The sequence below is a fragment of the Megalobrama amblycephala genome, linkage group LG21 (assembly GCF_018812025.1).
Source record: "Megalobrama amblycephala isolate DHTTF-2021 linkage group LG21, ASM1881202v1, whole genome shotgun sequence".
NCBI classification, from domain to species: domain Eukaryota; kingdom Metazoa; phylum Chordata; class Actinopteri; order Cypriniformes; family Xenocyprididae; genus Megalobrama; species Megalobrama amblycephala.
The window spans coordinates 21,157,525-21,172,901 of NC_063064.1; the positions used below are offsets into that span (position 1 = coordinate 21,157,525).

The 15,377-nt window shown below is 37.0% G+C and overlaps 2 protein-coding genes across 5 annotated transcripts in view; both read left to right on the plus strand.

Annotated features, from left to right (window-relative positions):
* Positions 1–12,695, plus strand: part of sulf2a (sulfatase 2a) — a 36,985-nt gene extending 24,290 nt beyond the window's left edge. For 3 of the 4 annotated variants that reach the window (XM_048173193.1, XM_048173194.1, XM_048173195.1), the window contains exons 7-21: positions 3,331–3,506; positions 3,603–3,731; positions 3,810–3,875; positions 4,122–4,245; positions 4,353–4,551; positions 6,941–7,184; positions 7,294–7,390; positions 7,877–7,971; positions 8,077–8,136; positions 8,246–8,415; positions 8,535–8,677; positions 8,788–8,896; positions 8,988–9,021; positions 11,262–11,315; positions 11,678–12,695. In XM_048173193.1, coding sequence (XP_048029150.1) covers positions 3,331–3,506; positions 3,603–3,731; positions 3,810–3,875; positions 4,122–4,245; positions 4,353–4,551; positions 6,941–7,184; positions 7,294–7,390; positions 7,877–7,971; positions 8,077–8,136; positions 8,246–8,415; positions 8,535–8,677; positions 8,788–8,896; positions 8,988–9,021; positions 11,262–11,315; positions 11,678–11,708 — 1,731 coding nt within the window. In that variant the 3' untranslated portion in view covers positions 11,709–12,695. The remainder of the gene's footprint in view (positions 1–3,330; positions 3,507–3,602; positions 3,732–3,809; positions 3,876–4,121; positions 4,246–4,352; positions 4,552–6,940; positions 7,185–7,293; positions 7,391–7,876; positions 7,972–8,076; positions 8,137–8,245; positions 8,416–8,534; positions 8,678–8,787; positions 8,897–8,987; positions 9,022–11,261; positions 11,316–11,677) is intronic. The other variant, XM_048173196.1, reaches the window with a different exon arrangement.
* A 2,353-nt stretch (positions 12,696–15,048) lies between these two features.
* Positions 15,049–15,377, plus strand: part of arhgap46a (Rho GTPase activating protein 46a) — a 36,885-nt gene continuing 36,556 nt past the window's right edge. The window contains exon 1 of the mRNA XM_048172195.1: positions 15,049–15,256. Within this exon, the coding sequence (XP_048028152.1) occupies positions 15,243–15,256 (14 nt within the window). The 5' untranslated portion in view covers positions 15,049–15,242. The remainder of the gene's footprint in view (positions 15,257–15,377) is intronic.

Below are 15,377 nucleotides of genomic sequence, written 5' to 3' on the forward strand. Positions count from 1 at the left end.
TTATCACTGTGCCAGTCTATCCATTAGTAGTGCAAATTTTTCATTGACTCATACTGCAGGTTGAGTAAGAGTCACTCATACTGACTGAATGAGTGAATCAATTAAATAATTAATTCAGGAACAAACCAAGAAGTGACTGTTTATAAGTAAGTCAGTAAATCATTCACTGAACTGATTCTTTCAAAATAGATTAATTCAGGAACGACATGCCAACTACTATGTGATGCTTAGAGATGCGTGTTCTTCTGTGCCTTCCTTTAAAATGATTTCCATTGGCGGAGCAAAATAGACAAACAGAAATTTGCAATATTGTGTCAAGCAAGTACACTACATAGGGGTGTGACGAGACAGGTATCTCACGAGACGAGACGAGACGAGACTCGAGACTGAGTTGACGAGACTCGAGACTGAGTTCACGAGACGAGACGAGACAAGATTTTTTACACACTATTTTTAAGAAATCCTCAATGGTGAAATCATGACTAGAAAAAATATTCTGCAGGTGTATTTGAAATGTTTTAACTAATCATCTTGTAATGAATGTCATTTCAGTTCTACTTTCTGAGTATGAATTATCATATGCAGTAAAAGACAACAATACTCAAGTACTGTAAAAGGTTTTGCTACTAACTCAACTGACTGACTTCTCTTCTGTATGATTTCAGTCCCTTCAGGCCTTACTGTACATGATTTATGAGCTTCTACAACTTTTGACCTCCTAACTGAACTCCTTTCCACAAACTGATCATAGAAATAAAAACAGTATAAATAAAAATGGTAACACTTTACAATAAGGTCTCATTTATTAACATTAATGTATTAACCAACATCAACTAACAATGAGCAATATATTTGCTACAGTATTTATTAATCTTTGTTTATGTTAGTTAATAAAAAATAGTCATTCATTGTTAGTTCATAGTTTACAGTGCATTAACTAATGTTAACAAATGAAACCTTATTGTTTGTGCTTAATAAGATTAAGAGAAAACTGTTATTCGTTTTCATGGTAACACTTTACAATAAGTGCAACCATTTTTTTACAGTCTATGGTGCAACCATAATCACACTCTCTCAATATTCAAAGTGCAAATAAGACCACATTTTTCTTTGATACAGAGCTGAGAGATGGTTACAACTACACTGCCCAGCCTAAAATAGCTTTCATATTGAGAGATATCTGTATTCATCAGGGAGCCGCTTTCAAAATGCGGGGTATTGGGATCGCGTTTGAATGCGCGCTCCTGTTTACTTTCATGTGACACGAGATCTCGTCACACCCCTAACACTACAGTTCAAAATTTTGGGGTCAGTAAGTATTTTTTTTAGGAAATGTGTACTTTTATTCAGAAAGAACACATTACAATGATTAAAAGTAATTAAAATTTCTATTTTAGTTTAAGTTTGTACAAAAATATTAAGCAGCACAACTGTTTTCAACATTGATAATAATTAAGAAATGTTTCTTGACCACCAAATCAGCATATTAGAATGATTTCTGAATGCTCATGCGACACTGAAGACTGGTGTAATGATGCTGAAAATTCAGCTTTGCCATCACAGGAATAAATTACGTTTTAAAATATATTAGAATTGAAAACTAAAGAAAAATATTAAAGGTGCCCAAGAATGCTTTTTCACAAGATGTAATATAAGTCTAAGGTGTCCCCTGAATGTGTCTGTGAAGTTTCAGCTCAAAATACCCCATAGATTTAAAAAAAAAAAAATTTTTTAACTGCCTATTTTGGGGCATCAACTATGCACTGATTTTTTCAGCGCGCCGCCCCTTTAATTCGCGTGCTCCCTGCCACACGAGCTCTCGATTATATTACAGCACATTTACAAAGTTCACACAGCTAATATAACCCTCAAAATGGATCTTTACAAGATGTTCGTCATGCATGCTGTGTGCATGCTTCGAATTATGTGAGTAAAGTATTTATTTTGATGTTTATATTTGATTTTCTATGAGTTTGAGGCTATATGCTCCGTGGCTAACGGCTAATGCTACACTGTTGGAGAGATTTATAAAGAATGAAGTTGTGTTTATGAATTATACAGACTGCAAGTGTTTAAAAATGAAAATAGCGACGACTCGTCTCCGTTAATTCAGTAAGAAACTATGGTAACTTTAACCACATTTAACAGTACATTAGCAACATGCTAACGAAACATTTAGATAGACAATTTACAAATATCACTAAAAATATCATGCTATCATGAATCATGTCAGTTATTATTGCTCCATCTGCCATTTTCGCTGTTGTTCTTGCTTACCTAGTCTGTTGATTCACCTGTGCAGATCCAGACGTTAATGGCTGCCCTTGTCTAATGCCTTTCATAATGTTGGGAACATGGGCTGGCATATGCAAATATTGGGGCATACCCCCCGACTGTTACGTAACAGTCGGTGTTATGTTGAGATCCGCGTGTTTTCCGGAAGTCTTTTAAACAAATGAGATTTACATAAGAAAGAGAAAGCAATGGAGTTTGAAACTCAATGTATGTCTTTTCCATGTACTGAACTCTTGTTATTCAACTATGCCAAGGTAAATTCAAATTTTGAATCTAGGGCACCTTTAATAGAAAAACTACTAATAAAAAAGTATTATTTGTTTTAATATTCCTTTTAATATTTCACAGTATTACTGTTTTTACTGTATTTTGATCAAATAAATGCTTAAGAAACTCATTTTTCTTAAAAAAAAAAAATATATATATATATACATTTTCTTAAATGCTTAAAAATCATTAAAAAAAATCTTACCGACCCCAAACTTTGAATGGTAGTGCAAGTTACACAATATTAACATCCTGTTTATAAAACTGTTTTATGAAAGTAATAATATTTGTTAGTTTACTAGAATAACCAACCCGATCTCACAGCAATTCATGCGTATTTTATGAGGTGGCTAATTCGTACGACCTCACTCGTACAATTTTATAGAAAGCATCACCAGGAAGGACCACCCCTAACCCCACCCCAAAACCTACCAATCACTGGGGTCTAGACAAAGCGTACGAAAACGTACAAGTGAGGTCATACGAATTCATGTTAGCCACCTTGTAAAATACGTACGAATTGTTGTGAGATTGCATTGGAATAACTAGCAAAACCAGAATCTTCTTTCTAATGAACTAAGCCAAAGACAAATACCTTGTACATGTAAACCCATGGTACTTGGCAATTCTGATTCTGATTGGTGAGGCACATCAGTGTCTAAAACATATGAGAGATACCTCTGAAATGCACAGAAAAAGGTAGAAATGATTGTGCGTAACTAGCCTAGATGTTGTAACGTGCCGTTTACTGTTTTTTCCCCCCCACAGGTTTACAATATGTTAGTGGAAACCGGGGAGCTTGATAACACCTACATCATTTACATGTCTGATCATGGCTATCACATTGGCCAGTTTGGGTTGGTCAAGGGCAAATCAATGCCATATGAATTTGACATTCGAATCCCCTTCTACCTGAGAGGGCCAAATGTGGAAGCAGGTGCCATGTGAGTCAAAGATATTAACCTCACAACTTTAATGCGAAATGCTAAAAATACACAAAATAACACATTTTTTTATTATATGCTTGTGATCTCCTGCAGTAATCCTCACATAGTCCTGAACGTTGACTTAGCCCCTACCTTGCTGGACATGGCTGGAGTGGATATTCCCTTAGACATGGATGGCAAGTCTATCCTCAAGCTGTTGGAAACAGAACGACCTGTCAACAGGTGCTAAAGTACACCCAAATAAACATTTTATGCTCACAATTCAAAAACACTTCCTTTTTCCTCATTATATTCTTCCAGTTTTACCAGGTTTCATTCTTACAAGAAGGCGAAAGTATGGCGGGATTCATTCCTGGTAGAGAGGGGGTGAGTACATTTGATCAGGCCAGATGAACCCATGCATTTTTAATTAAATTCCGTATCACAAACTCTTACACTGTATCGCTCGGAAAAAGATTTTCAACGCCAGAAATTGATTAGACACGGCTCCATTAGAGAGACAGCAGATGGCACACTGACATCGGACACATCTACGTGTTTCGAATATGGGCTGTATTTAATTCTTTGCTGTTTTTGAGTGGCAACCTGATGTGATCTCTTTCCGATCTACAGGAAGCCTCTGCATAAGCTAGCAGATGGCAAAGAGGTGGAACAGAATTCGCTGCCAAAGTTTCAGCGGGTCAGAGACCTGTGTCAAAGAGCTGAGTACCAGACGCCCTGTGAGCAGCCAGGGCAGGTAAATATTCACTTTCAGTTACCATGGCATATTCCCTTGATTATTTCCAGTGATTGCCATCTGTCTAGTGCTTTCTAGTGCTTAGTAACCACTCCTCTTCTGTGCAGAAGTGGCAGTGTATTGAGGATTCCACTGGCATGCCGAGGCTGTTTAAGTGTAAAGGGATGGCGGGTCTCTATGCACCTCGTGCTCTGGGCCTGATGGCTGCCAACAGGGGACAAATCAATGGAGCTCATTCCACATCGGACCACTGTGATTGTGAACCCAACGTGCCTCTCAAAAGGAAGAAGGCACTCACCAAAAAGAGTGCGTCACAGTATAGTTTCACATATTTTGTCCAGGTGTTCTTGCTTGCTCAGTTTTTAGGAGTCTTACGGAAAAGATTAATAATAATTGTATATGTCGGAGCATTGTGGGCAGCGTTTCGACACATTCCGAGTTCAAGTCCTGTCTCAAGGTCCTTTGCTGATCCTGTTCCCCTCAATCTCATGCCTTTTATTTCTTATCTCATCTATAGTATTTAAAATATTAGAATCATTATTAATAATGGGGTTAGTTCCAAGGATGCCTGGAAAAAGCTGTTTGTTAGCATTCTCACTTATTAGGCAGTTGCAATGTGGCAGTTGCTTGGAACTCTTTGGAAGTGTGACGTTTAAAATTTGACATCAGGAAAAGGTATTTTATACTTTTAAGCTCCCTCCAAAAAATTGAACTAGTAAACATCTACTATAATAAAATGAAATATTTCAGATTTATATGTAGCAAAAATAAAATAAGTCAGGAAACATGGCTTATTTTATGAAGAAACATGCTTTTTACAGCCAGAGTGGCATCGGCAAAAAGGGGCTGGATAATTATGCACATCAAAACCGTTCACACCAACATTCAAATTTTCAAATAAATTGTCCACATTCATGTCATACCAAATCTGAATGACTTCCTTATTCTCTGGAACAAAAGAATGTCTTAGGTGCTCTTACTTGCAATAAAACTGGATGATAATTTATACTGTCAAACTTCAAATAGGACAAACATATACCAGTTCCTTTAGGGTTAGTTCACCCAAAACATGAAAATTCCACACCCATAAGACCTTCGTTCATCTTCGGAACACAAATTAAGATATTTTTGATAACATCCGATGGCTCAGTGAGGCCTGCATTGACAGCAAGATAATTAACACCTTCAGATGGCCAGAAAGTTACTAAAGACATATTTAAAACAGTTCATGTGACTACAGTGGTTCAATCTTAATGTTATGAAGTGATGAGAATATTTTTTGTGCGCCAAAAAGCAAAATAACTACTTTATTCAACAGTATCTAGTGATGGGCGATTTCGAAACACTGCTTCATGAAGTTTCGTCGCTTTACAAATCTTTTGTTTCGAATCAGTGGTTCGGAGCGCGTATCAAACTGCCAAAGTCATTGAAATTGAAATTTCAAAACATTGAAATTGAAATTTCAAAACACTTATGACATAACAAAGCTTTGTTTACTGAAATCACGTGACTTAGGCACTCTGAACCACTGATTCAAAACAAAAGATTCGTGAAGCTTCGAAGCTTCATGAAGCAGTTTTTTTAAATCGGCCATCACAAGAGATTTTTTTGAATAAAGTCATTATTTTGTGTTTTTTTTGCCGCACAAAAAGTATTCTCATCGCTTCATAAAGGCCTTTGCACACTGAGTCCGAAATTTTCGCATGCGTTTTTTCGTATTCGTAATCCTAAAAACTCGTCACGCACAGAGACCTTGCACAATGAGTCCGATGCGTAAAAATAAATGCGTTGCGAAAAAAATCGCAAAACAATACAAAATTAAGTCTTTAAGCAGTGAGCACGATTTAGTTGTCTCCTCTCTTCTTAAAAAGAGAAAAAGAAAGAGGAAATATTGGGTCAATTCAATTCCGAGATTGCAGAGAGAAAGGAGAATTCACCTCATCAAGGAGCTGCGTGATTTTTCCGAGCGTTTCAAAGTTTACTTCAGGATGTCAGTGCCTCAGTTCGATGCTTTACTACTGGCACAATCTGTCTTTATATTCGGTCTCTTTGTATTCCTCACGTTGTTTGTCATTCAGTGCTGCTGTTTTGTGCTGTAGGCAACGTGGATGGGATCAACTTGTCAGATGGCATTCTGGATTTTTGCGTTCGCGTACGGTGGCTCTGAATTGTCAAAACGTCTCTCAAAATGCGTGCCACGGATGCGAAAAACGCAGAAAATCGAACCAGATCCGAATATTTTTTTGACGGACGAACGTTTAGGAGGCAGTGTGCAAACGTGATTGACATAAGGTGAGGTCGAAATTTATTTTTTAACGTTTAACATTTCGGACTCGGTGTGCAAAGGCCTTGGTTGAACCACTGTAGTCACATGAACTGTTTTAAATACCTTTAGTAGCTTTCTGGACATCTGAAAGTGTTAATGGTCTTGCTGGTAATGGAGGCCTCACTGAGCCATCGGATTTTATCAAAAATATCTTAATTTGTGTTCCAAAGATGAACGAAGGTCTTATGGGTGTGGAACGACATGAGGGTGAGTAATTAATGACAGAATTTTCATTTTTGGGTGAACTAACCCTTTAATATTTAAGGATCATATTCATGTAGGAGACCACATTAGTCCATGGTATAGGTATGATAGCAGTTTAAGCAATAATATACCTATCTGTAACAAAGTCCATGTACAATATTCCAGAGTTGAAGACCAAGAAGAGTTTACCACGGAATCGTTGGGCTCGCTCTATCCCGCATCACTTGGACTCAAATGTGTACACTCTGGACCTGGAGAAGGGCTACCAGCCCCTCAACCTGAACACCAGCCTTATGCTAGGCAGAAAGCAGGCCGTGTATGGAGAGAATGAAGAATATAGCGGAATGGGACCTGCAGACAACAATTTCAACACCCTTACGCCACCTGCTGCTCTTAAAGTCACCTACAGGTTCATTACAGACAGTCAGTTACTGTGGATGATATCAGCTATTGTCAGTTAAAAATAAATTAAAACAAAAAAATCTTTATATATTGTAAAATGTTTCTTTTTTGTTCAGATGCTCAATACTGATGAACGACACAGTCAGGTGTGATGGTGGATTATATAAATCTCTACAAGCATGGAAAGATCACAAACTACACATTGAGCATGAGGTAAGATCATGATTAAATTGTTCTAATACAACCTGAATTTAAAAAAAAAAAAAATTGATTTGAAACATTCGCAACTAACAGGCAATGTTCTCAAAACGTTCTGGCAACGTTTTCTCAAAGTAATGAATGAATGTTCTTCCAGTAACTTTAATAGAATGTTTGTTCAAAGTTATAATAATGTTCACGGAACTTTTTTCTGAAATGTTTTAGTTCATCTAATGTTTTTTTTTTAAATGTTACTACTTATTTCAGAATGTTAAGAGAACATTCAAAAGTAACATTCCCATAACATTTGCAAAATTATAAAATTGACTATTCCCTTAACATTCATATAACCATGAAAAAAACATTTGTAAAACTTTTTAAAAACTGGACATTTTGAACATTCAGAAAACATTTCCAAAACGTTTTGCAAAACGTTCATAGAACATATTTCAGTTAGCTGGGTTAAGTTCTACTTTTAACCACATTTTGCTCTTTGATTAGATTGAGACTTTGCAGACCAAAATAAAGAACCTCAGAGAGGTCAAAGGGCATCTGAAGCAGGTTCGACCAAAAGAGTGTGAATGCAACCAAAACACGTAAGCCTCCACTATCACTTTAAATAAAGCTATTCATACTACCATTAACTGTTGGCTTGATCTTTTTCACACAATTGACATAATCATGTAATATTTTCCTTAAAGGTACCAGTACAACAATAGAGCACTGTTCAAACTCAAATCAGCCCGGATACATTCAGTCAAGTAGGTTTTCATTCATCATCTATCATTAACAGGAAGGCACATTAATGCCTTATTGCTAATGTTGAAATCTAACAGTTGATAGTAAAGTCATCTTTTCCTTTAATCTAAGTAGAATGACCTCCAAAGATAAGAAACAGTGGCTGATGAAAGAGCAGAAACGCAGGAAGAAGCTGAGGAAGCTCCTGAAGCGCCTCCGTAATAATGACACTTGCAGCATGCCTGGCCTCACCTGCTTCACCCATGACAACCAACATTGGCAGACCGCCCCCTTCTGGACAAGTACTGCATAGCACATCACACCAGTTTTTTTTTTTTTATGTCACAAAAAACTTTTTTTTCCACTTAATTGTTAAATATAATGATTTAATTTCACTTATATTATCTTTTTGTGTCGACAGTGGGGCCATTTTGTGCTTGCACGAGTGCCAACAATAATACTTACTGGTGTCTGAGGACTATCAATGATACACACAACTTCCTATTTTGTGAGTTTGCCACTGGCTTCCTGGAGTATTTTGATCTTAACACAGATCCTTATCAGGTAGTTCTTTATCTTTTTACCTCCTTTACAATTTATAATCATTTAATAAGATTTGTCAAGTAGTCTTGGGGACCCCCATCATTTCCACTGCTGTTATTTGCTGCGTGCAGCTGATGAATGGCGTGAGCACCCTTGATCGTGATGCAGTGAATCACATGCACCAGCAGCTCATGAAACTGCGCAGCTGCAAAGGTCACAAAGAGTGCAATCAGGAGACAGGTGAGTCATGCCATGTGTTTGATGTTGCATTTCAACATAATACCAATAAACATATGATTTATAACCTAATGACACATCATATCTCTTACAGGCGGAAAAGAAAGAAACTCTTTGTACGATTATAGGTATGACTTCATTTTTATTTTTAAGAGAATATTATTAATATGTTTATATATGTGATTCTATATATTTGAAATAGAAATATTTGTAACATTATAAATGTGCTATTTTGATCAATTAAACATGTGACCCTTGACCACAAAACCAGTCATAAGTCGGGGGTATATTTGTAGCAATAGCCAACAATACATATGGGTCAAAATTATTATATTATAATTACTTTTATGCCAAAAATCATTAGAATATTAAAGGTGCTAAAGAGGTTCTTTTTGTCGACTGAGTTTTTGAAATGAGCGCATGGGTAAGAACAACCCCCCTCCTTCACAGCTCATTTAGAGGGAACGCCTCCCAAAACTCGGGCACGAGTATCTGAACACGAGTGTTTACCACTGGCATTCGCTGTGTTATTAAGCCGGGCACACATTTAACGACTAACGTTAGCTAAAACATTCTGACTGTGCTCAACATACAGCGATTGTTTCCTGCTCCTGAAGCAGATTTATATACTTTCACATGGAATTTGAACACCGACTGTAATCGCAGACTGAACGCAACTGGCTCTGACTGGACGCGTTTGAACGCGATCAGTCATAAGTATCAATTTACATTCATAATCGGCCTTACAATCGTTAAGTGTGTGCGTGACCTAAAGCCGTGGATTCATTATGTCAGACTCACCGCAGGTAACTCATAATCTGCAGTTGTTACTCCTGTCTCCTGACAAAAACATTGCATGCAGCGCCTGTGGAGTGTGGAAAGTTACTGGAGCGCGCAGCCGCACGTCTCTCACAAGGAACGTCATGGCAGTGATTGACAAGCCAGAGGGCCAATCCGCGCACGTCTCTCACAAGGAACGTCATGGCAGTGATTGACAAGCCAGAGGGCCAATCCGCGCACGTCTCTCACAAGGAACGTCATGGCAGTGATTGACAAGCCAGAGGGCCAGAGGGCCTTAAAAACATCAGCCAATCGTTTACGCGATCATCGCGTAAACGATTGGCTGATGTTTTTAAGGCCCTACCTCGTTCATAGATGATGTATATTAATATTATTACTTTCAGTGCACCTAATAAATAGTCTTTTATCAGTTAGTAAAGACAGTTTCAAGTAATATTGCAAAAATGTATAAAACAAAACATCCTCTTTAGCACCTTTAAGTAAAGATCATGTTCCATGAAGATATTTTGTGAATTTCCTACCGTAAATATGTAAAAAATTATTTTTGTGAGTGGATATGAGTTGCTAAAGACTTCATTTGGACAACTTTAAAGGCGATTTTCTCAATATTTAGATTTTTTTGCACCCTCAGATTCCAGATTTTCAAATAGTTGTATTTCGACCAAATATTGTGCTATCCTAACAAACCATACATCAATGGAAAGCTTATTTATTCAGAATATTTATTCATAATTGACCCTTATGGCCGGTTTTGTGTCACATATGTCACACATGTCCTTGCTGAATAAATATTATAAAAAATATTATCAAAGAATCCTAAAAAATGTATCAAAGTTCCCACAAAAATATTAAGCAGCAAAACTGTTTTCAACATTGATAATAATAGGAAATATTTCTTGAGCACCAAATCATCATATTAGAATGATTTCTGAAGGATCGTGTGACACTGAAGACTGGAGTAATGATGCTGAAAATTCAGCTTTACCATCAGAGGAATAAATTCCATTTAAAATAAATAAATAAATAAAAACATTTATTTTAAATTGTAATATTTCACAATGTGTTTACTTACTTTTTTATTAAATAAAAAGCATAAGATACATAATGATAAAGATATAATACATAATGTTTATTAATATTATATTAGTATATTAGTTATAAAGTTAGTTATAAAGGCTTTATCAGATCTGGAACTTGGGAAAGAAATGATTTCCTGTTTTTGTTATGTGTGTTTGCTGGCATGTGGTGGCGTGTATTTGTGTGTGTGTGTGTGTGTGTGTGTGTGAGTGTGAATGGGTGGTCCTGGTAAACCCTACATTGTGGTAATACCAGAAATCTTTGACCTTGTGGGGACATTTTTTTGTTCCGCATGTGGAAAACAGCTTATAAATCATACAAAGTAATGTTTTTTGAAACTGTACAAATGCATACAGTTTTCTGTGAGGGTTGTGTTTAGGATTAGGGGATAGAATGTACAGTTTGTACAGTATAAAAATCATTGTCTATGGAAAGTCTCCATAAAACATGGAAACCCAATGTGTGTGTGTGTTTTCTCCACATGCTTCAGGCCCCTTCATCGTCGAAAGAGGCCAAAAGTGAAGAAACCGTCCTCCAAATCAATGTGAGTTTGTTGTACACACCATCTGCTTAATATAATTCAGCCAGCCAGTTATCAGCACTAATCCTCAGTAGCCCTCCTCCCTCTGTCATACAGTGTATGAACATGCTGTCCCTCACTGCATGAGCAGCTTTTCAGTTCTCCTGACATTCCTTTATATGCACACGTGACGACAAGAGTCCTTCATTACTGATAAGAAGAAGTGTGTTAACAAAGTACAGAGTGGTGCAGACTGTCCCACTGCCATAATTACACATTGTCCTCATTTTGTACATGACTTTCTTTTGTCTTTATGTTGTTTATACTCTGCTTAAACCTGGAGTCCTGTTATAAGAACTAAGATTTCCTATTGTCTGTTTACACAGGGGTCAAATCTGGGAAGGATGGGTAGGTTAGTTTGTCTCTACTTTCCACTGTGAAGGATGCGCAGAGGTGAGGAATGTGAACCGATGAACTCCTGACCCGAGGACCCGAGCAAGTAAATTGTGCAAACGTCCAGCGATAATGAAGTGTGGAATCGGAGAGAGTTGTATCAGTGTGGTCATCTCATTTTCTCTCTAAATGCATTTTTCTATTTACATTTTTTTTTTGATTCACTACATTTTTTGGGAACTTTTTAATGAAAGACTTCCAACATGGAAACTTTTACCATAATGGATTTTTTTTTTATTTTTTTATGAGCCAATCTCTATCCAACCCAGCACCTACCATTTTGTGACTAAGATCGATCACCTTCACTGCTCTGAAAAGACAAGAAAACTCACATGGCTCATCATTGAGATATAAACTTGTCATCTATAAACACACCACTCCTTTATCGTTCCTGTGTGACTGTGATGTGGGACTCTGATACTGTGTTAAATGCAGGGCCGATGTGCTCTGACTTCTCTGCTGCTGTGGATATTGTAATATTACTCTCAAACCGAAAATCCCAAGGAAACGTCATGATACTTTACACATGTTGTGCTGTATAATGTTAATGTCACCTGCAACTTGTGTGATTCCGTTTATGGAAATGTTGCTTTTTGAAATATGGTGCTACTGTAAGTTAACACTTGGAACTGAATGCTGCATAATATGTATTGGAATGTATGTGCAATTAATGTAAATATTAGTATATTTTTTACCAGACTGAACATATGGGAGTTCCTCTTTGAGAGCACCCTCAGTCTAACAAATGTTTTATGTTTATCTGAATGCACTTATGAATAACATACTAAACAGTGTTGGAGTAATGATGTGTTATAATAGTTCAATTCAAATATCTGTGTAGGTGTCATCAGAAACCAATTCCCTCCGTTTTGCTGTTTTCCATTGGCTTGAAATATGGAAAACAATGAAGGTGTAGTAGTTGGTGAATAAAGTGTTAAATACCCAGGTTTACTTCTTTTTCATATTCCCCCTATATATTTTTATTTAGTAAAAAAGAAACAGAAAAAAAGACAATAACTTAAAAAAACAACTTAAACAGAACTTTAAAAAAACAACTAAAGCCAAAATCATGTTCATCTTTTGGCTAGTTTTAAAGGGGTTTTGGGCACTTTTAAAGGATTAGTTCACTTTCTAATTAAAATTTCCTGATAATTTACTCACCCCCATGTCATCCAAGATGTTCATGTCTTTCTTTCTTCAGTCGAAAAGAAATTAAGGTTTTTGATGCAAACATTCCAGGATTTTTCTCCATAGAGTGGACTTCAATGGAGCTCAAACGGTTGAAGGTCAAAATTACAGTTTCAGTGCAGCTTCAAAACATCCTACACAATCCCAGACAAGGAATAAGGGCCTTATCTAGAGAAACCATTGCTCATTTTCTAAAAAAAAAATAAAAAATAAATAATATATAAAATAAATAAATAATAAGTTTTAACAACAAATGCTCATCTTGAACTAGTGCTCTTGTTCTGTTAGAATAGAGTGCCTCAGGGATGACGCATTTTCTTAGGCAAAACCCGGAAGCGAGTTAGCATTTTAGGACTTCCGGTTCCAACGCCGTAAAGTCTATGTGTTTTTTGAATGGGTTTTTGCTAAATCACCTGAAATAAGGTCTGTGATTAACAACACCTCTAATTACTTTCACGTTTTGATCTATGACATAAATCACACCAGTTATAACCCACTTGTGATTTTTTAAACTTTTACTGTGTCTTAAAATCGGCGGTTGCTAACAAATTGCTAAAAGGGACTACTTCCTTTGGCGGGGACTTTAGACGTCATCATTAAAAACGGGACATTTGGACAGCATTTCTCATGAAAAAGTGGATAAGTATTCATAACAGCGCAGATCATAATCAGCGAGCATGTTTTTAAATAAAGTTGTTTTCTAAATAAAGTTTGAGGAAGCTTGGTGGTGACGACGTTGATCCGCGACCATGGTGTGCTGTAGTCCGTTTATAGCCTACTGTTAGCCTTTTATATCTGACCACTTTATTTAGGCTTCAAAATCTATAAATGTTGTGTTAACTTGTAAAGATTATCTTGATAGACAAAACGTGTAAGTGTCATAACCCTTTGTTAAACACAGAGCTTATTTTCTGCGATTTTCTAAAAGTCTATGGGAAAAATGCATAGGCTTTCAATCGAGGGAACCCGTGCGCCGCTAACTTCCGGGTTGGCCTACAAAAACACGTCATCCCTGGGGTACTCTATTTCGGCAGTGTAGACGCTGATAAGTGCATTACTGCCCTCCACAGGTCAAAGTTTACTTATATACTTGCACTAGAATATTGTATATGACAATTAGTTCAAACTTTGACCTGAGGAGGGCAGTAATACACGTAGCTGTGTCTACACTGACAGAATTCAAATAGAGAAGAAGAAGAGAGCTAGTTCAAGATGAGCATTTATGATTAAAACATATAAAAAAAATTTTTTTTTTAGAAAATGAGCGATGGTTTCTCTAGATAAGACCCTTATATCTCGTCTGGGATCGCTGTAAACTGTCATTTTGACCTTCAACCGTTTTGGCTCCATTGAAGTCCACTATATGGAGAAACATCCTGGAATGTTTTCATCAAAAACCTTAATTTCTTTTCGCGTGAAGAAAGAAAGACATGAACATCTTGGATGACATGGGGGTGAGTAAATTATCAGGAAATTTTAATTAGAAAGTGAACTAATCCTTTAATGTCCTCAGATTGGGAAATCATCTGAAGATTTTGTTTATCCAAACTGGAAGACCATTTAAACCATTATTTTTTCAGCAGTTATGAATATTCTAAATTGTATTTCACATATAAAATAGATTTCTATTGGTACAGGTCTCTCGTCTTGTTTTTGTCATCCTGAAAGGTCATGAAAATAGTGATTGTGATTTCTTTTACCCTGCTGCTGCTGCATAAAAAAAGTTAAAACCAGGCTTGGAGACCAGATAGAGCAGCCTAAACCTAAACTATTTTACCTTTATGCTGTATTTTCAGCAGGATATCATAACAGAGACACTTTGTGCTGCCTTGTTCGCCAGCAGGTGGCGCTATTTTGAATAATCCGATATAAATCCCTTCAGGCAATCAAACATATGAATCCAACTCCACCTGAACTTGCACCTGTCGTGTAGTATAAACCAACACCAAAACTCTCCACCACATGTAGTTTGTTTTACTGAACTTTTTGGGCGTCACATTTACTCCGTGTCTGGTAAACTGTTTTTGAGTTGCTGTATCTGTGTGTAGGGGGTGGAGAGAGAGAGAGAGAGAGAGAGAGAGAGAGAGAGAGAGAGAGAGAGAGAGAGAGAGAGAGAGAGAGAGAGAGTGGTGCTCACGAGACACCCCCCAGCTCACGCGCACGCAGCACAGGCGGTCGAGCATTCAGGACTCTGAACATATCACGAAGCCCTCGCTCAGGACGTCCGACAGACCGAAGAGATAAAGTTTTACCGTCTTTACGCTACCCTTTTATACTTGTTTGTGGTTTAACCGTACAATGTGAGAAGAAATGGCTGGGAAAAGGTAAGTTTGAATCTTTCTTTTGGAAAATGAATCAAGTTTTGACACGAGAGGTTAGCGCGGTGTCTCGCCTGTACGTTAGCCGCTCAACTAGTTATAGATCTGTAAATTAACTATTACTTAC